The sequence below is a fragment of the Mirounga angustirostris genome, unplaced genomic scaffold (genome assembly GCF_029215605.1).
Source record: "Mirounga angustirostris isolate CCGP_5_RB_7025 unplaced genomic scaffold, mMirAng1.0.hap1 SCAF_1, whole genome shotgun sequence".
In the NCBI taxonomy this organism is placed as follows: Eukaryota; Metazoa; Chordata; class Mammalia; order Carnivora; family Phocidae; genus Mirounga; species Mirounga angustirostris.
In genome coordinates, this window is record NW_026991709.1 from 194905441 (window position 1) to 194926024 (window position 20584).

At 45.7% G+C, this 20584-nt stretch overlaps 1 protein-coding gene across 2 annotated transcripts in view; it reads left to right on the top strand.

Annotated features, from left to right (window-relative positions):
* Window positions 1-289: 289 nt before the first annotated feature.
* The window catches only part of RFT1 (RFT1 homolog), a 51512-nt gene continuing 31217 nt past the window's right edge, over window positions 290-20584 (top strand). For both annotated transcript variants that reach the window (XR_008505119.2, XM_045862181.3), the window contains exons 1-7: window positions 290-431; window positions 4403-4488; window positions 6534-6650; window positions 7777-7966; window positions 8545-8646; window positions 11875-12012; window positions 18085-18163. Coding sequence is in view for 1 of the 2 variants with exons in the window: in XM_045862181.3 (XP_045718137.1) it covers window positions 369-431; window positions 4403-4488; window positions 6534-6650; window positions 7777-7966; window positions 8545-8646; window positions 11875-12012; window positions 18085-18163 (775 nt within the window). In the remaining variant the exon portion in view is untranslated. The remainder of the gene's footprint in view (window positions 432-4402; window positions 4489-6533; window positions 6651-7776; window positions 7967-8544; window positions 8647-11874; window positions 12013-18084; window positions 18164-20584) is intronic.

Consider the following 20584-nt stretch of genomic DNA (forward strand, 5'->3'; position numbering starts at 1 on the left):
GTTTTGTTTTGTTTCTCATTATTTTTTTATTTTTATTCTTATGTTAATCCCCATACATTACATCATTAGTTTTAGATGTAGTGTTCCAAGGGATTTTGGCTACTGTAACAGCTTCTCTTAACTTACTTGGGACGGGGAGGGACAGGGACAGAAAGCTCACAAGCTCAACTCAGACGAGAGGAGCGACGCGGCGCAGGCACACTGACGTCACCCAAGCCGGCCGCTTAATGGACCAGAACCTCCCGTGCTCCGCCTCCGCTGCCCCAAGATCACCAATCAGAGAGCGAGGAGCTCCGTGACGCTATCCTCTTGCGACGAGGCCGGTTGGTGGCGGCGTTTCCCGGCGAGCGAAGCCGGGCGCCGAAGCTATGGGCAGCCGGGAGGTGCTGGGTCAAGCGGCCCGCCTGGCCTCCTCCGGTCTGCTCCTGCAGGTACTCTCTGCCCGGCCGGCCCCAGCCTGACCCGCAGCTGGGATGCGCGGGGAGGCGGCCCTGGGGCCCTTGAGTGCGCGCCCCGGGGCACACCCAGTCCCGGCGTGGACCCCACTTACAGAGGGGTTGGACAGGAGGCAGTGGCGGCGGAGAAGGGGCGCCTGGGCCTGGAGTGCAGAGCCCTAGCTGGGAGACTGCAAACAAGTCACTTTCGTTCTGAGCGTTGTAGCTCCCATATGGTAGTAGGAGACCGGTCAGGTGACAGGGGTGCCTTTGGTGCTCTAGAATCTCATGCTTTTAAGGGAAGGGGTTCACTTTCTCCATGCCCCATCGCTGACCCTCCAACACCTTTTTCAAACCTTCTGACTCCCACTGAGTTTAGAGAGACAGTATGGCATAACTAAGAAAAAGATATCTGGGTGTAGGAATCCTGGTTCTACCTTGTGCTTGCTCCATGACCCAGGACAAAGGACTCGTGTTATGCCTCAGCTCCTCATCGGAAAATTGGGGTCATAATAGTTCCTAGCTCATAAAGTTGCTATGAGGCTTGACTGGAGTCATTCAGATAATTAATTGTACCTAATGCTGTACCTGACTCTTAGTATGCACTTAGTAAATATCGGCTGCATTTTCCTTCTGGCTGTGTGACCTTGGATAAGTCACTTCCCCTTCTTGGCCTTAATTTTCATCATCTTTCAGATAAGGTACATGCCATTTGGTCCAAATGGTCTCTAAAGACTCTAGTAACCCTAGGAGCTGGTCATTCTGAGTGGCTCAGTTTTTCTGCGTTACACTCTTAAGCCATTCAGCCCTTACTCAGAGAAGTCCTGAATCCACCCTCCCCCTTATTTTAGAGGCAGTGTTTCAATTGGATATTACAAGAACCCGGCGCACTTGCGCTCATTTAGTCCTTGTTACTTGGCAGATCCCTGCCCTTGTGAAAAATCACTACTTTGAGCATCAGTTTTCCTTATCTTAAATGAGAACAATAATGCAACCTCCTGGGGTCATTAGCAAGATTAGATGGCATGACTGTTAAGTGCCTAGCTCATTATAAGTACTTAGTAAATGTTAGTTTTTATTATGGTAATAAGGATTTTTAAAATGGTCATTATAGGGATAAAATTAAATAATCACATAAAACATGTAGAAGAGTTCCTTGCACAAGATACGTGTTTAGTAAACATTCACCTAACCCTAAAGTAGGTGAACTGTGAATTTACCAAGTCTTTTTTCTTCTATTCCACAACATAAATAACTGAGTTCAGTGCCATATCCACAATGCTGACTGTTAAGGCTTTGATGATACCTTACCACCCAGATTAGATTCATAAAAAAAGAAACAGACCACATCTTAGCAGAAAATACAATGGACTAGGAGTCAGGTGGCCTACCTATAAAGTGAAGCTGGGTCATATGATTGTTGTGTGACATTGGGCAAATCACTTTGCTCTGAGTCTTAATTTGATTCCTGTGGGTTTACCCAGTTGCTTTGAAGGATCAAATGATTAACAGATGTGAAAGCTGTTTCTAAACTGTAAAGCCCTTGAGGGAGGTGGGTGGGGGATGGGCTAGATGGGTGATGGGTATTAAAGAGGGCACTTATGATGAGCACTGGGTGTTGTGTGTACCAGATGAATCACTGAATTCTACTCCAGAAACCGATATTGGGCACTGTCTGTTAACTAAAATTTAAAAAAAAAACCCACAATATATATACAACGCATGTAATAAATCCCTCATTTTTAATATAAAAAATAAACTGTAAAGTCCTTTACAAAGTTAAATGAAGATTGTGTTGCTAATAACAGCCACTATATGGAGCAAATACTGGGTAGCATAAACAACTTCAGAGCATCATTAACTCAACCCTTTCTTCAAACCAATTAGGAGATAGGGATATAGCCCGAGACATTTTCTTAGACGATGATAACTTTGACTTTTAAGTTAGCATAAATAGGTGTACATTGTTTTAAAAATATAGCCATAATCTAGGCTTCCTGAGTGTTTTAATCCGTGTATGTTTAATCTTCTAGGCCTTCTCAAATTACAGTGCAGACACTTAAGATAGGTTTGCAATTACATTGTATTCTGCAAGAATTTGAAAGCTTATTCTCTGTCTTAATTCTGAGCTGGTCATAGTGAAAGTATTAAGGTCTTTCATTTGTATGTATTTTTCAAAAATGCTTTCACCTTCACAATCTTGTTTGATCCTTGTTCTCAACCCTATGCGATAGGTAGCCTCATTTGACAGAAGGAAATTGAGGCTCATAGGAGTTAGGAGATGATGGGTTTAACAGCTAAATGGTGATTTGAGACTCAGCTGAGCACTTTTTCCATTCAGGGCTCCATGAATTGGCTTCAAACGTCTAAAATTGAGTCAAGAATTTGGTATATATGTATCTGCATGTTTCCAAGGAGAGCTACAGAGCTTTCATCAGGCCTTTCTCAAAAGGCCACCTTTGACTCCATAAAGGTTAAGATTGGCTTTAGAGACCTTATTGCTCTGTGACACTTCAGTGTTAACAGACACTGACAGTGTTAAACTGTACTCACCGTTTTTGGTCATACCTTTCCCCAGAGATTTTCAAACCATCATGGCCCATTGACATATTTTGATTGAATCTTTCACAGTTCAGCTGTTGAGGGGAGTCTGGGTGGCTCAGTCAGTTAAGTGTCCAACTCTTGATTTCGGCTCAAGTCGTGATCTCAGTGTTGTGAGATCGAGCCCCGAGTCTGGCTCCACACTGGGTGTGGAACCTGCTTAAGATTTTAAGATTCTCTCTGTCCCTCTCCCTCTGCTCCCCCCTCTTCCTCCCCATTCCCCCTCCCACAAGGGTGCGTGCTCTCTCTCTCTCTCTCTCTCTCTCGCGCTCTCAAAAAACCAAACAAATTGCAGCTGTTCACAGGTAACTCTGAGAGTGATTTGTCATTTGCTGTGGAGTGCACTTGAGTTACATCTGCCGTGCTGCCTGGTTGCAGAGGGGGGCTGAGGTTTGCACCTGGTCAACATCCCCATTTAGCATCCCTGCTTAGCACCCTGTTGTTCTCTGTCTCCTGGAAGAATTCTTTGCTCAGGTAGTTTTCTTGAATTGACATGTTTGAAATCTTGGGATATATCCCCTTCAGATGGCAATAGCTAGACTCTGTCTTTCTTTCCCCATTTTATATTATCTTATTATTTGCAGTTGTCATTTACTGCAAGTTACTTCATTGTGTGTCAACGGTACTCAAAATATTTTTAAGGATCTTATTTCTAAGTAATCTCTACACTCAGCTTGGGGCTCAAACTCATAACCCCAAGATCAAGAGTCAGATGCTCTACTGGCTGAGCCAGCCAGGAGCCCCTGTACTCAAAAAAAAAAAAAAAAAAAAAGATATTTCAGCTCCTCTCAAGAAAGTGGCAAATATTTAGTAAATAAATACAGGCTTTTTTCTTTTCTAATTGAGAAGACAAGTTCAAAGAGATAAAATGTCATTATCAGGATCCCCAGATATTACTAGGCAGAGAAAAAAAAAGAGAAATTAGACCCTGTGATTCCTAGAGATTCTGCCATACCCTGCAGGCTCCCACTTGCTAAGCGTGTGCTATTTCTAAACAGGCTGGAGGGAGGGCCAATGTGAAGCACTAACTAGAATTCTCTGTCTTCTGGAGTGCCTAACTTTGAACCTAAAGAAATTCACTGAATATGTCAGGGGCTCCCTCTTATCAATAAATTAGAGAGCCTTCCAAGTGCCTTTGTGGGTTCTTTGACCACCGCACAGATGTGCTCAGGACCTCAAGGACCTCAAGGACCTCAAGGACAATTTCAGAAGAAATGCAGACCAGTGGTGCATTTTTGAGAGAGTCTCTATGGCAGAGCTGTTGTATGTCAGTACGTTATTAGGAAGAACAGCCACATTGTTTTCATTTCACAAATAAATATTCCCAACATAATTTAATCTCACGAATTTTTCCTCTTTATCTGTAGGTGTTGTTTCGATTGATCACCTTTGTCTTGAATGCATTTATTCTTCGCTTCCTGTCAAAGGAAATCGTTGGCATAGTGAATGTCAGGTAAGAAGGGACGTGCCCTGTCATTGCCCACAACTCACGCCTCTAGTGAGGGCACCTGTGTGTCACCCTTGGATTTTAGAAACATAGGCCTTTCCCAGAAGCAGAGTGTTTTAGCAGCGGGCTGAGGAAGAGTATGCCGGGGTGGGGGAATGAGCAGGCGTTGTTGCTTTTAATGGCCCCATGGAATGTTTGCCATTATCGGCCTCCAAATGCACACTTCTCTGCCGCCTGTTCTGGTTTGTCTACTCTGAGAACCCAGGAGAGGAGTGGGAGTAATTCCTTGCAAGCCCTGTCTCAGGTCTAATCCTGTGTTCTTGTCCTGCTGACAGCGAAGGAAGCAGGAATTCTGCAGTATATAAGGATGTGCTTCATAATTGCAGAGCTGGAGCAGGCTGCCTTCCCTCATCAGTAAATTTTATAATTGGAAAATGGTAGTTAGGGTGAGAGCTTGAGTCCTTGTCATGAGTCTCTCGGCGGCTCTTAGAAAGCTGCCTTGCTTTGTCTTTTAGACTCCATTTTGTTTTTTCTACTCTCCTTTCTGTTCAAGGGCACCCACACATATTCTGTATTCACAAATGACACAAAAGTATATGAAGTGATGTGAGTGCTCAGAATAGCTCAGCTTCTCAGGTGTATCCTCATGTCCTGATAAACAAGACAGTGTGTTCCAGACAACATTTCTGATCGAATACCCACCAAACATATGCTCTGGGCTCTGTTCTCAGAGCTTGGAGAAGGTTCTCAAATTTTGACAGGCAAAGGAATCATCTGGGGAGTTTTGCACTAGGTGGGACTGAGGAGGGGCCCAGGAATCAGTATTTTGACAAGCTCCTCAGGTAATTTTAGAGTAGGGACCATACTTTGAGAAATACTGTTTTAAAAGCAGGAAGAGGGGTGCCTGGCTGCTCGGTGGGTGGAGCATGTGACTTTGAACTTGGGGTTGTGAGTTCGGTCCCTACGTTGGGTGTAGAGATTACTTAAAAATAAAATCTTTTAAAAAAATTTTAAAAAGAGGGGGCACCTGGGTGGCTCAGTCAGTTAAGCGTCTGCCTTCAGCTCAGGTCATGATCTTGGGGTCCTGGGATAGAGCCTCATGTGGGGCTCCCTGCTCAGCAGAGAGTCTGCTTCTCCCTCTGCCCCTCTCCCTGCTCATCTCTCTTTTTCTCTCTCAAATAAAGAAATAAATCTTTTTAAAAATTAAAAAAAAAAAAGCAGGAAAGAAGAAGACCAAATCTCCTCTTACATGCTCAGATTTGGAAACAGTTTGGGCCTCTTGCCATCTGGTCTCCTCCAGATTGGCAGGTCTCTGCTTTGACAACCGTGGTCAGGCCTGCCCCCTACTTAACATATGGTTCAGTATTTTCATTGGCAGTGGTGGACGGAAGCACTGGGTAGCAGCATGATCCTTGGACAACCTCAGAGAGACCTTAGCCCTGGGCTGTCCCCAGTCTGGCTTCATCAGCCACAGCCTGTTGATGAGGAAAACCTTAGCTACCACTCACCCAGGTGCAAGAGGGTCCACCTACGTACTGCCCACCCAGGAAGTATGCAGACAAGCCTTGCTGACCTCGGTTGCAGTGACGTCTGTAACAAGTCTGTTGCCTGTCCTGAGATGCCTTTGGCCAGAGCTTCCACTCAGTAGAGCCTCAGCATCTCTTATAAGAACTCTTGGGTCACCAGTCTCAGGATGACCAAGAGGTCCCCTTGCTGTGTGCGGTCATATCTTGTCCTTTTCTCCTCCTTATGGTCAGGGCCACACCTCTTCCTATTGCTGTGAAGCGTTTGGTTTTGGGGGCCACCGCGGCAGTTATCTATCCGGGCATAATGCTCCATAGGCACACACTCAGGTGTCCCTTGTTCAGTTCCTAACTCTGTTGTTCAAGTGGATCAGATTAGTACGGGGCCCTGTAGGAACTCACTGCCCTTCACATCGCCACCAGTGGTTTATGCCCGAGACTTTTTCTTCCTGTCGCTGGCAAAATCTCAGAAATTCTCTCTGTGAAAAAAAACTAGAGTCATTATTGATTTCTGCCTTTCCTTTACAGGCTAACACTGCTTTACTCAACTACCATCTTCCTGGCCAGAGAGGCCTTCCGTAGAGCATGTCTGAGTGGGGGCGCCCAGCAAGACTGGAGCCAGACCTTCAACCTCTTGTGGCTAACGTGAGTCGTGCTCTGGCAGGAGACAGTGCGAGAGCAAGTGTCTTAAGTCTAAATGGTTAAACAGCAACCTTGCCCAAAGCTGAATTGTCTCCAGCTTCGGTTTCATGGGTGTTTCTGAGGACTGGGCGTGGGACAGGAAGGAGAGAGCGTCCACGTAGAAGGAGTTTGTTGGCTGTTTTCTCTGTGGATGGCCAAGAGCTCTGGGTGGGGGTTTCGGGGCCAGGTTTCTAGTCCTGTTTCTACCCTCTCGGGAGATTGTTTCTGCCATTCCTGATGCCCATTCTGGGCCTTACTGGGCCTGTGCCATCTTCTTTATTCCTAATCTTTCCCCCATAGTCTTTTCTGAGCTTTTAACCACCACTTAGTATTTTTTGAAAGCCTTTTAGGGCTTTCATTATATCTTTCTTCAATTTTGTTAGGTTGATTTCAGTTCTGAGCCTTTTAGAATATTCTTGAAGGCCAAATACATCAGCTAAAACTTGTAATGGCTTTTCTGCAGTTAGATCCCTGCAGGGAGGGCTGGTGCTTGAGGTTGTTTCTCAGTGCTGCCTTACATAACTCCTTGCCTCATGGAAATGACTGTTGTGAGGCTGGTAGGTGTTCATTTTATTCGAGGCCTGACAGTTAACTACTCAGTCATATTGAAGTGCTCTGTGGTGCACATGCAAGGGGACACTGTGCACTGGACTGTTGCTTATTTGGGTGCAAAAACCAACTGGATGCTGTCTTTTAGTCATTCAGGGTGCCAACGACAGGCACGTACTTTCTGGGAATTTTGCTTATCTCGTCAGCGTAACACAGTGGATAGGAGTGGAGATTTTGGCGTTAGATGGGGATCGGGTCCTGCTTCTGCCCTTGACTAGCTAGCTGTCCATGACCTTGGCCAGATTACCCAGTGCTTGTCATCAGCCTTAGTTCCCTCATCACTTAAATGGGGATAATGACAGGATCGTTGTGAGGTGTCCGAGAAGTAAAGGGGGTGGATCTAGTGCCTGGCGTGTAGGAAGTGCATTAATAAGTAGTAGCTATTTTTATGATTATATTTTCTTTCTGTTCAGTGCTACTATTTTAATATACATTTATTTTTATATTTAGCATATTAAAAAACATTTTTTCCCTTTTCTAGAGTCCCCCTGGGTGTGTTTTGGTCCTTGCTCCTGGGCTGGGTGTGGTTACATTTGCTTGAAGTGCCTGATCCTAATGTCGTCCCCCACTATGGAACTGGAGTGGTGGTGTTTGGCCTTTCGGCCGTGGTAGAGCTTCTGGGAGAGCCCTTCTGGGTCTTGGCACAAGCACAGATGTTTGTCAAACTCAAGGTCAGTGTACCTTCTGCTTTGATGGGAAATGTGAAGAATAAGGTAAAGAGTGGTTTCTTAAAAATGTTTCCTAGGAGAGAATGATTTTTTTTTTTTTAGAATGCATCTAAAAAGAAATTTGGAAAAAGGTAACATGATCAGTTTAGTTCATTCCCTTGAAATTTGGCAGATGGGCTGGGCTTAGGTTTACCTCTGCTGTACTCTTAATGCAAAACAGGTTTACGGATAGTGAAGTTATCAGTTTAGATAAGAATGTAAGAGGACTGTAAACGTTTTTCAGATTTTTCTAGTGATTCTATTTTTAATTGTATACTAATAGTAACTTTTCATCTTTCAAAATATGTAATTTGATATGTACAAAAGGATATATAGCATATGTGTAAATCTTAAAGCATGATGGTATACTGAAGATCCATGAACTTACCGCCCAGCCCAACTAGAACATTATCAGTGCTGTGTCTAACCCTGTGCCCCATCTCCGCTCCCAGGGTAACCACTATCCCAGCTTCCTATTCATCATTCCTGTGCATCTTTAGTTTTTAATAACGTGAAGTGCACCCTTTACCGTGTTTCTGCAGGTGATTGCCGAGAGCCTGTCAGTCATCCTCAAGAGTGTCCTGACAGCTTTTTTTGTGCTATGGTTGCCTCACTGGGGGCTCTACATATTCTCTTTGGCCCAGGTAAGAGTTACAGTTTTTCACTATTGTATAATCTGTGTTTCTCCATTGGATGTTTTCTTCTTGTTCCCATTACTGTGTGATTTACATTTGCAGTATTCATGCATGTGAGGCAGGCTGGAAACTCTAGAAAGATGGTCTTGACAGTGCTTTTCCTTTGGCTGTCCATCCTGCTCCATGTGCTGTTGCCACTGGTGTCCCCAGGGGCCTGGTGAGGGCCCCACAGGCCTCGCTGTCAAACATAGTGACTCCTTTAGATGTTCTGTGGGCAAGCCCGTACAAAACTCACCTTTGATTGTCTTACTGTCTTTTGGAGGAGGGAAAAAAGCAGTGAGGGGGGTGGGGTGGGAATCGAACTGAATGTGTGTGATTTTCCCTGGATTGCAATCAGGTGTTTTCAGAATAGGAGGAAACTCTGCCAAGCCTGTTTGGAACTTGGACTGCAATGTCACACAATGCAGAGCACAGGAACCAGGTCCTGGCAGGCACACTCTCAATCCCGGCAGGCCCGGCCTCGTTGCCATCCCGTGTTCTAGTTCTAGTTCATATCCCTGGCTCTAATGAAAGTACAACTAGAGTTCAGTGCTCATTTTAAAAATGAAACCTAAGATCACACAGTTACTGGAACAGCTTATAGTACAAAGCAGTTTTTGCAATTTTTCTTAATGTATGGGAAGATAAGTTAAAATTTTTAGTAGCGATTTATGTGAAAGTCTTTCCCGTGTCCTGAGCAAAAACTACAAATAATTGTTGTGAAACACAGGAAAAGTAGATTTCCAATCAATATTATGAGAATGAGAATTGCTTCCTAAAAACAGTTTGCAAATAGTTGTGTATCTTAGAGGAGTTATCTGTGATTATTTTTGCCATGTTTATTAGATCTGGAACTATAGTTCTCCACATTCATCATGTTTTTTTATATACTCTCCCTAATAGGACAGAAGGGCATGAAGATGCCCAGTTACTGGTTGATTCCTCTTGGGAAAGACACTTGCACTATGTCTTTCTGATGCTCCCACCAGGATACATCCTAGGTCAGCAAGGCCCATTCTGAGTTTATTTGCTTTCTTATTATAAGACTTCAGAGAGCTCTTCTCTGGTACAGTCTTCATCAGTGTCTGTGTGAGAGGTCTAAGAGCCAACAGCACCTCATATCAGCAGGCAATCCCCACCAGGGCTCTGGGATTCCCCTTTGTCCAACCCACCTCCAGGTTCCTCCTTAAACAGCCCCTTACCACATGGCATCATATATCAAATAAAAGGGTCACTCTAGAATACATATTCTTACAACTCAACAACAAAAAGACTATCCAAAAAGGGGGCAAAGGACCTCAATAAACATCTCTCCAAAGAAGATATCCAAATAAATAGCCAATAAGCACATGAAAAGATGCTCCATATCATCAGTCATTAGACAAATGTAAATCAAAACCACAATGAGATACTACTTTACACCCATTAGGATGGCTGTTATCAAAAAACCAGAAAAGAACAAGTGTTGACATGGATATGCAGAAATTGAAGTCCTCACACATCGCTGGTGGGGATGTAACATGGTGCGGCCACTGTCGAAAACGGTTTGGCAGTTCCTCAAAAAGTTAAATGTAGAACTGACATATGCCCAGCAGTTCTGCGCCTAGGTATATACCCAAAAGGTTGAAAATGTGTTCATACAACTTGTACACAGATGTTCACAGCAACACTGTTCACCACAGCCAAAGGGTGGAAACAAGCCAGATGTCCATCACCTGATGAATGGGATGAGCAAAATGTGGCATATGTGTGCAATGGAATATTACTCGACCATAAAAATGATAACGTGCCATGGCACAATGACCTTGGAAACCGTTATACTAAGTGGACGAAGCCAGATACAAGGCCACCAATTGCATGATTCCATTAATATGCAGTGTCCAGAATAGGCCAGTCCATAGAGACAACGAAGATTTTGATTGCTGGGGTGTGGAGGAGCAGAGAGTGACTGCTTAATGGGCACAGGATTTCCTTTTGGAGTGATGGAAATGTTCTGGAATGAAATAATTTCTTATAATAAGAAAGCAATGTTCTGGAATGAAATAATGGTACAACACTGTGAATGTATTAAAAGCCACTGAATTGTATGTTTTAAAATGGTTAAAACTGTCAGTGTTATGTGAATTTTTCCTCAATAAAAATGGGGGAAGGATCACGTAGGATACCCTGCATGAAGACTCCCCATAGATTGTTACTATTTCCCCAGGCGCTGGTCTGTGGGAAGATGAGGGGAGGTGGGGAAGGGAGTCCTCTTGTCACAGAGGATGTTGCATCTGGTGGTACGGCTCACAGCAGAGCTGCTGTGTCTTCTTACAGGGCTTGAGGCATGGAAGAGGATGGTGGATGGTGGGCTCTGTCCTCAGGCACGGATAAGGGTGGAGAGCCGAGGAGCCTGAACCTGCTAAACAAGGCTCCCCTTTCTCCTTGCTCCCTGCCTTTGCCACAGGAGCAGGCTTAGCGTTCCAGATTGAAAGCGGGACATGGAGGTCCCATTCCTTCCTGAGCTAGTGTGCATTGCTGTTCCCAGCAGGGAGAGAAGACAGAAGGGAGCTTGTGAAAAGGGGCTGTTTGGATACTCCTCCCAACCTGCAAACAAAACCCCAGGCTTCGGCTCCTGGCCAAAAGCCACCGTTTTGTCCTGGCTGTGTGGAGGGAAGGGTGGGCCCTCTTATCACCCCCGCACCCTCCAGGCCCTCCCCCATCCTGGAGTGGCTCTTGCCCTGCCCATGCACTGGGCAGAGAGGAGGGAGCCAGCAGCTCAGTTCGTCACGGCTTATGCGTTTATGGGAAAGCCGCTGTCATCTAGGATGGCAAGTCTCTGCATATGAGCACAGGACTTGAGGGTCCTTGCAGGGTGCTGTCGAGGCAGGAGAGGCCTTCCTTTGAGAACACGTCTGACCATGCTGTGGTGGTGGCACTAGGGGATGTCTGTCAGGGACATGCTGTTCTGCCCGCCCAGAAGAACCGTTCTCCCAGTCAGGTGACGTCCTTGGAGTACTTTCCCCAGGGAGGCTGCAGTGGAGGGGCTCTTCGTGAGCAGTGCTCTTCCCCAGAGTGGGAGGCATTGCTCACTAGGAGGTGCGGTTCCTAAAGACAGTTCCCTTTCTGACTTGGCCTTTGAGGTCAAATTTCCAGGCATATCTTAATTCTGCCTGTATTAAAACAGTGCCATTTAAATCCATTATTTTCCTTTTTCAGCTTTTGTATACTGCAGTTCTGGTGCTCTGCTATGTTATTTATTTCACAAAGTTATTGGGCTCCTCAGAATCAACCAAGCAACAGACTCTTCCTGTCTCCAGAATAACAGATCTGTTACCCAATATTACAAGAAGCAGAGTAAGTAATATACTCTCTCTCTTATCATTTTAATCACAGGTGCTGATTATCCTGGAAAGAAGGAAACTATTACTTTCTCGTCGATTGCTGAAGTAGTAGGGATAATTCCATAGCTCCTATTTATGGAGTGCTCGCGGTGTGCTCGGCCAGGCCTTCTCAGCCTTGGCACTACCGACATTTTGGGCTGGATGATTCTTTGTCGTGGGGCTGTCCTGTGCATCGTAGGATGTTTAGCAGCACTCTTGATCTTTACTCACTAAATGCCGGGAGCTACCACCTCTCAGCTATGATAACCAAACGTCCCAGGGGGGATAACACTGACCCCGTTTAGAACCACCGTGTAGCCACTATGCTGAATGCTTTACATGCCTTATATTTAAAGTTTATACCAACTCTGTGAGGCTGACCTTATTATTTCTATTTTAGGGTTGAGAAACTGAGGGTTAGAGACTAACTCTCTGCCCAAGGTGAGGGTCAGAGTGAGGGTAGGGGCCTGGAGTGGCTGGGTCCCCACAGAGCACAGGCTGTAACCACCGCGTGCCAGTCTCTCTGTTCGGCTGTGTCTTGGTTTTTCCCAGGATTGACTTCCAGCCCAGAGAGTCCAGCACGCTGACAAAGCAGGGATGACCCCTGCATAGCTCCGTTGCCTAGAGTCAGGCTGGTCTTTCGGGTGACCCACTCTCCTGTGGAGACCACTGAGGATTCTAGGTGCTGATGTGTAGGAGCGAGGCATAACCTTCTTCTTCTGAACTCTTCAACTGTCAGTCCATTTGACTTTTATTTCCTGACTCTGGTGGGGTCGTTGCTACTGTTTGCGGCCCTGGAGTGGTACACGTGACGTTACGCCTCACTGCCTCTGCTCAGATGCTTTGTGAACGGGGCCGACCCACTTTCCCTTTTTCCCATGCTTGTTTGCCGGCTAGATGCGGTGCACGTAGCTGAGGTAAGGCTTCAGCTGGACTTCTCCTTATTCCTCTTTTTACTTGAAAAAGTAGTAAATATTTGAGATGCAAATTTCAGAACTTATGGAATCCTGTTATACAGCTTTTCAAGAAAGACCAGATATTATGTAAAGAAAGATATGTTCTTATTTGTTAGATAAGAGTTCTCCATTCTGATCAAACAGATCTCACCTTTAACCTAAATCGACATGGCAGTTTTGGGATACAACAGTGCCTCATCTGCAGGCTTAGAGGAGAAGGACTTGGGATCACTTCTGTCTGGAGCTGCGGCTGCCTGCCCACAGAGCAGGTCTGAGAGTGTTCCCCAGGGTTCATCTGTACCAGGCCTGGCCAGCTTTTCATACTGGGCCAGCCCTGGTGCCCAGCACTATTTTGGAAAGGAGCATTTGGACCATTAATACAGGCAAGGAGACAGAGCGTAGTGAAAAGAGCCTTAGTGTGTATTTAATTCAGTGGTGGGCTCACAGCTCCGAGCTACAGTTTCCTTATCTGTCAAGTGGGGATACTAAGAGTACCTCTCTCCTAAGGTGCTTGTGGGAGTGCAATGAAAAGGGGCATGGGAGGTACTTCATACTGCGGCGGACACAAGTGGCTATCCATGAGTGATGAGTGGCTCCACGGCAGAGCCCAGCCCGGCAGTGTCTGACGGCCCTGGGCTGGGAGCTCAGTGGTTTAATCTGGCCTTCCTTCCTGCAAGTACCCAGGCTCCTACTGCCGGGACAGAAGCCTTGACCGTGAGAAGGGATGTACCTGTCTTACACGGTGGCACGGTTCCTGCTGACAGACAGAGCACAGCCCCATGCTGGGTGCCATCTGGGATATAGACATATAGGAAGGTGATTGCTGGGCCTCGGGGAGCTTCCTGTGCGTTTGGGAGGCAGTGAGTGCAGATATAAAGCCTGTAGGACTCTCTCCAGACCTCAGGGTCCTTATTTTTAAGGTGAGATTATTGGTCTACCCGACCCATGAGGCCCCTTTGAAAACTTAAGGAATTGTGAAGGTATTTGAACTTGGACAAAGCTGTTTATAATAACTACCATGGACTGCATATTTACCCTTGCTTGGCACTATGCTGAGCACTTGACATGGACTTGTATGTTGAACCTTCCTAGTAACCCTGTGAGATATGGTCTCCATTTTGCAGATGAGAAAACTGAGGTTCAGAGGAGTTAAATGACCAAACCAACATCACACACTTGATTTGGACCTACTTCTCTCTGACTTGTGTCTGTGGACTGTCCTTAGTCTTCGTGTTTAATCTCTCTGCTGTGTAGTCCTCCAAAAGAAATTGGCTTATTGCCCAAAGTAGTTATTTGTTGGCTTAACAATTGGGAAGTTCCAGGCAGAACAATTCATTATTCAAGTTTAGTTTTTGTAAAAGAGAAAAGAAATGAGGTGAATCTGAATGCAGTGGATGACTTTACCACCAGCAGTGTACCCAACTTGACTCTCGGGAGCAGCTTTGTGCCCTGGGGGCTCCCTCAGACAGAGCTGCTCAAGCAGTAACATCCAAAACCGATTTGACCAAATTGGGAGATTTGTTTCCTGTGCTTATAGAGTCCCATCTTCTGTAAAGAGATTTATTTAGCCTTAAAATAAATGATACCTCAAATAATGGCTGCCTTTTATATTCTTTGACATTTCTGAGTGATTTCATAGGAGTATTTACGTAAACCTGAGGTATTTAAACAGGAAGCATGTAATAAGCAGTATTCTGTGTTAAGCACTATTCCAGGTGCCCTGAGTGGGGTCCCCACCCTCAGAACTTGCACTGTGGAGGGGAGATGAGGTGTGTACTCGGCTAACCACTGCAAGACGGTGTGCGTGTAGTGTTAACAAAATAGAAGCCCAGAGAAAGGACATGAATTCCATGTGGGAACATTGAGGAAGACTTCCTGGAGGAAGCTTCTTTTGAGCTGGGCCTCGACACGGACAGGCAGAGGTGAACATGCACGTGTGGCGGAAATGTGCATTTGCGGCTTTGGGAAGAAAGAATGTTTGCTTCGGGCCCATTATATGCCCATCGCTGTGTTGGCATTGGGATTGCAGAGATGACTGCGGTACTTGGGTTGGCTGGACAGTGGGGGAAGGGCGAGGAAACAAAAGGGGGAAGGAGGTTATGGCCTGCAGGGCTAGGGCCAGGTAGTGGTGGCCTCAGTGCCCTGGAGTACAGGCTTGATTCAGGGGTAGGGGAGCCTAATGAAAGGTTTGTGAACAGTGCCGTGATCCAATTGCCTATGTTGAGGCGCTTACCACCTGTTTCACATTTATGGAGTGTCTCGTTTTCTCTCATTCAGTCCTTAGACCAGCTCCAGGAGATAAGACTCCTTATCCCATTTTGAAGATGGGAGAACGGAGGCTTAGCAAAATTAGGTGTCTTACCCATAGCTTTTGCACTTAGAAGTTGGTCGCTGCAGCTTAAGCCTCAGTGTCTGAGCTTGACTCCAAAGCCCGAAGCCTCCCAGGAGAAGGATGGGCTAGAGAACAGGTTGGAGGTGAAAGAGCTCACAAGGAGGCAGTGGTAGTTGTCCAAATGAGAGTGATGAGGACAGTGGGAGGGTGGGTGGATGTGTGAGTGTGGACACAGCTGGGGCAGAGTCGATGGCCCCAGAGCAAGAGGGAGGGAAAGGGGTCTTGTGTGGGATGTGGAGGTGATATGGGGCAGGACACAGGACCATGGCTGCATACCACCCCGCACACCCACCCCGTGACTCTTGTCAGTGTGGGAGGCACATGGCTACTGGACCATCCTGGGGCAGAAGAGTTTGGGAAGGGGAAGACTGACTCACTCCATCATGAGTCCCCGAGTTCTGACTGCAAACCTTCCCCCGAGATACCACCCATCACCTTTTGCCATCCATGCCTCAGTTTCTCCACCAGTACAGCGAGGCAGTAGAATGGCTTATTGGTCAGAGGATTCTAGAGAAATGCACAGCCATAAAGACCAGCTAAGCAGTATCAACCTAGCTCTTGTGAAATAGGCCTCATTTGACCTCCCAAGTGACAAATCCATTCTAAAGAAAATGGTAGAAGCCCAAAGAATATGCTGCTTCTTTTCTACCACTTAGCAGACACCTCTGAGAAGAAACCCAATCTCTGATCAGACTTCCTGCCTCTGTGTCCTGAGTGAGCATTTTGGAGATAAGCAGTGTGACCGACCATTCCTTCTAAACCGTGGGTCTACTTAAATTGAAGGCATTAGGAGAATGGAATGCTCCCGCATGAGGTCTCAGGTCAGATACATTGTGAAGATTACACGCTGGTAAACAACCTTTTTTTAGAGAGCTCCGTCATGTTCCCAAACCCATTCGCAACCTCTGGCAAGGAGGCTCCACGAAGACCCTCTGGCCAGCTGTAACTGTTCACTTCCTTGGAAGAGAGCACAGGACTGCTGCCCAGGCCCCCCCAGGGGACCGCCTGGTGTGGGGGCGCAGAGTGTGACAGAGAAGGTGCTGCTGCCCAAGCCTCCCCTGGAGCTAAGGGCGGGATCAGTGCTGGGGATGATGTGGTTCACAGTGCCCCCTAGTGGTGGTAAATGCTCTGGCACCCTTTGTTCTGGGGAAAGGAGATGCCTAATTTTCTTGCACAGCGAGAGGGGAGATTTGCTTCTGGCCTAGAGCTCGCGGTGGCATCTGCTGCAGGTCCAGTGAGTCTCTGAGGGCAGCATGGTTTGGGAGGATTCAGGCCTGACTTTACAGTGTCTGGAAGAAAGGCTCTGAAACCGAGGGGTGAAGAGATTTGAACACTGAATATGACCTTGTTTTCAAGGGATACTCTAGACTTACTCCATCCTAAATGGTAGCCACCAGCCACATGGGGCTCTAGAGCATTTAGAATCGAGATGGGCTGTACGTGCACCCCAAGCACTGGATTTCAAAGACTTCGTATGAAAAAAATAATATGAAATGCCTCTAATATTTATTTACATGTTGAAATGATCGTGTTTTAGGTTAAATAAATAAAATAATTTTACCTTTTTTTTTTAACTGTTCACTGTGGCTGCTAAAAAATTTTAAATTCTATGTGTAGCCTACATTATATTTCCACTGGACAGCAGTACTCTACACAAATGGGCTTTGGTCCGAGATCAGGGGCCCATGTGACTGGGATAGGTTCTACATCTGCCCTTCGGCCAAATTCCATAGCTGTAACTGATCTTTTGGAGAGGTAGAGTGGGCTTGGCCTTTGTGATTCACCCCTTTCCTCCCAAAGAGCCCCCTGAAATCCTACCTTTCAAAGTCATCATTTTGAGTTAATAAGAATTTTTCAAAATGCAGGTACCCTGAAATTAAGCACCTAACACCTAGACTAAACATTCTGGGATCCCAGGATGCCTCCATGAGAGAGGAGGGGCCTCCAGAGAGGACTGCGGGAGATAGAAAGACAGAAGTCTTGTCCAGCTAGCTGCCTTACTCCTCCATTTTGTGGTCAGCAATCTGGCTTTGAGACCACCTGCCTCTTAACAGGTTGACCTCTGCCCTTCCTAAGTATTTGCTTTCTTCTTACCCTCCTTGTCCTTAGGAAATGGGACAGTTTTGGAAGAGCCATATCAAAAGTTCTGGGTTTGTTTTTTCCTTTCCTCTGTCATACCAGTTCTGAGCGGTTTGACTGACCTTCCTAGGAAGCCTGGCTTCCTTTTGAAATACACAAACAAAGCTCTTATACTGTATGTAAAGGGACCCTGGGTGGCTAAATGCATTAAGATGTGGGGTGTATGGAGCAGAATTTGTTCTGCAGCTTGGGATGCTTCAGACGTTTTTTAAGGCAAGAAATGACTCTGAGTTGTGTGTGTTAGATATGGTCAGCTTACCATCTGGGCAGTGAGGGGACAGTGCAGTTCCTTAGGGGTCTCAGTGAATGACTCTTGGGCAGGCTCCTTACCCCGACGCTCTTTCCACCTAGAGACTTTGTCTTCGTGTCTAGCGATGGAAACCCTTTGCCAGGATTCGTTGGATGCCTTCTGTGTGCTTAGCATTAAATGAAAAATGAGTGGGGACTCTCCAAGTTGGGATTTAGGGACCAAGATGAGTTTGCCTCTTGTGGAGGCTTCTTGTACTCGTAGACTTGCAGTGCCTGGGAGCTTTTGTTTTTGTTTTGTTTTCTCTTCTAGGCTTTTATAAATTGGAAAGAGGCTAAATTGACTTGGAGTTTTTTCAAACAGTCTTTCTTGAAGCAGATTTTGACAGAAGGTAAGTAAAAGGTCACCCTGAGCAGTCAGGACACCACAGTATAAGTGAGGGGATTCCACAGAACTGCGGATTACCTATACCCAGACTTCCTGCTTTCTAGAGCCCCTGTGGGCAGAGGAACCCTAGAAATGGAAGCTTTTAAAATAGGGAGAGAGAAACTAACATTGATTTAGTTTGATAATGAGGGACAGTGCTGTTGTATAACTTCTATGGGGTCCTAAGTAATGAGGAACAACTTACCTTGAATCCAAGTCTAATTCCCAAACCCCATGTTTTATCATTTAAAGAAATGTATTATGAAGTTTTATATCGATTTGAAAAAATTTGGAAAATAGAGAAAATGATCCATAATCTCATTATCCTATTCTAACTTTTTGTACACCTCTTTTTTTGAACATAACTTTTAACAACTGGGTTTTCATCATTTTATTTTGTTAAATAATAAGATTCATCTGTGTGATATTTTGGCCAGACTTCCAATTTCTTAAAGCTTTCCAGTTTAACAGTGACAGAGCTCTCTATACAGAGGGCTGGCATGGAACTGAAAGTACATCTAGTTTTTCTGCGTATGTGTATTGGTTTATTTATGCCCAGCTTTAATTCAAAGAATGAGATTTGAGGTAGCTAGAAGTGGGTAAAGGTAGTGGTTTCTCTCTAAATTTCATATGTCTATACATCCATATATCTATCACTGAACATATTTTTAAATCTTTTCAAAAATTGTCTTTTTTTTTTTTTTTTTTAAGAGAGCGAGGGGGAACGTGGTGTGCATGAGCTGCAGGGCAGGGGCAGAGGGAGGGAAAGAGAGATTCTTAAGCAGGCTCCACCCCAGCACAGAGCCAGATGCAGTGCTCAATCTCATGTCCCTGAGACCATGAGCTGAGCCAAAATGAGGTGTCAGTCATTTAACTGATTGAGCCATCCAGGCACCCCTCAAACATTGCCTTTTATTTTTTTATTTTTATTTTTTTAAGATTTTATTTATTTATTTGACAGAGAGAGAGAGCGCGAGCAGGGGGAGCAGCTGGCAGAGGGAGAGGGAAAAGCAGGCTCCCCGCTGAGCAGGGAGCCTGATGCGGGGTCCATCCCAGGACCCTGGGATCATGACCTGAGCCAAAGGCAGATACTTCACCGAGCCACCCAGGCATCCCAAACATTGCCTTTTAATTATAAAAATAGTATAACCTCATTACAAAAATTTTGGAAAATAGAAAAAAGTTCCCTACAATTCTAGCATTCTAATACAACCATCATTATTACCTTATTATTTCCCTTTTCCCCTCTCTGTCTTTATTTTTTGTTAATTATGCTTCCAAAGGGGAGTAACTCCCCTAAGCCTCACTTGCCCCGTCTGTGAGTTAAGGGATAGGACCAGGAGGGGTCTGAGGGTCTTGAGCCTTGAGCCTTGAGAGTGCTTAGTTCTAGCCTGAGCCTGTAACATTGCCATTACAAAAGTGGAACTTGTTTACAGGACCCCTGGGGGAAGTAAGGGTCACAAGCCTTTGGAGAGCTGAGTGAAGGTGCCTTAATGACATGTTTCTTGGGAGCGGGATGTGCAGTTTACCACTGTTTCCCCACTACCCTGCTGGAACTGGCACATGATTGGTGTTCAACAAGTATCTTTTGATAAAGAAAGGTATCTGTAGTGAAATTGTATATTGTGATAGTTCACATTGTTAGAACAGGAAAACCAGTAGAGGGAACTTGGGAAGGGCATTTGCTTCATGCACTTTCTTTTCTTCCCAAAGTTTTAAGAGCAGTTTAAATGAGTTGAGGAATGGATCCAGTCCAAGCAATGGCCCTAAATTGGTTGTTTGGACCACAGTGGCTAGACTGCAGCAAGTGTAAGTGGGCCAGGCCTCAATGTGGTGCCGGTTGCTCGCTCTCTCCATGGCTGGACCACCCTGGCCTGACTGGCAGAGGGCTGTTAAGAACCTCTGAGGGCTTCCATCTCCGTCGTTGTGAAATAAGGAAGTGACTGGACAAGAACCCCCCACCCCCAAATTCTTTTTATCTAAAAATCACAACTCTAAAAAAAGTTGAAATCATTCATTGTAATAGCAAAAATATAGATGCTGTTACCTTCTGCCCCCACATTTCCTGAACACTGTGTGCCAGGTGCTGAGAATACACAGATGAATGAGTTACAGGCCACAGCCTCAAGGAGCTCATTCTCTTACCCAAGACGCAGACTTTTGTGTGGTTAGATCTGAATCAGGACTGTGAGAGCTGTACTTGGAAACATTAGCGTCTCTCAAGTGCCCTTGCATTTCCTGGAGCTCTGCTAGGAAACCAGGGCCAGAGAAATGAGGGAGATGTGGTTCCTGCCCCCAGGGAGCTTACAGAGTGTGGGAAGAGAGGCCGATTGTACCAGAGCACAGGGAGGTCCCTACGGAGAAGCCAGTCTAGGTGGCTAGCATG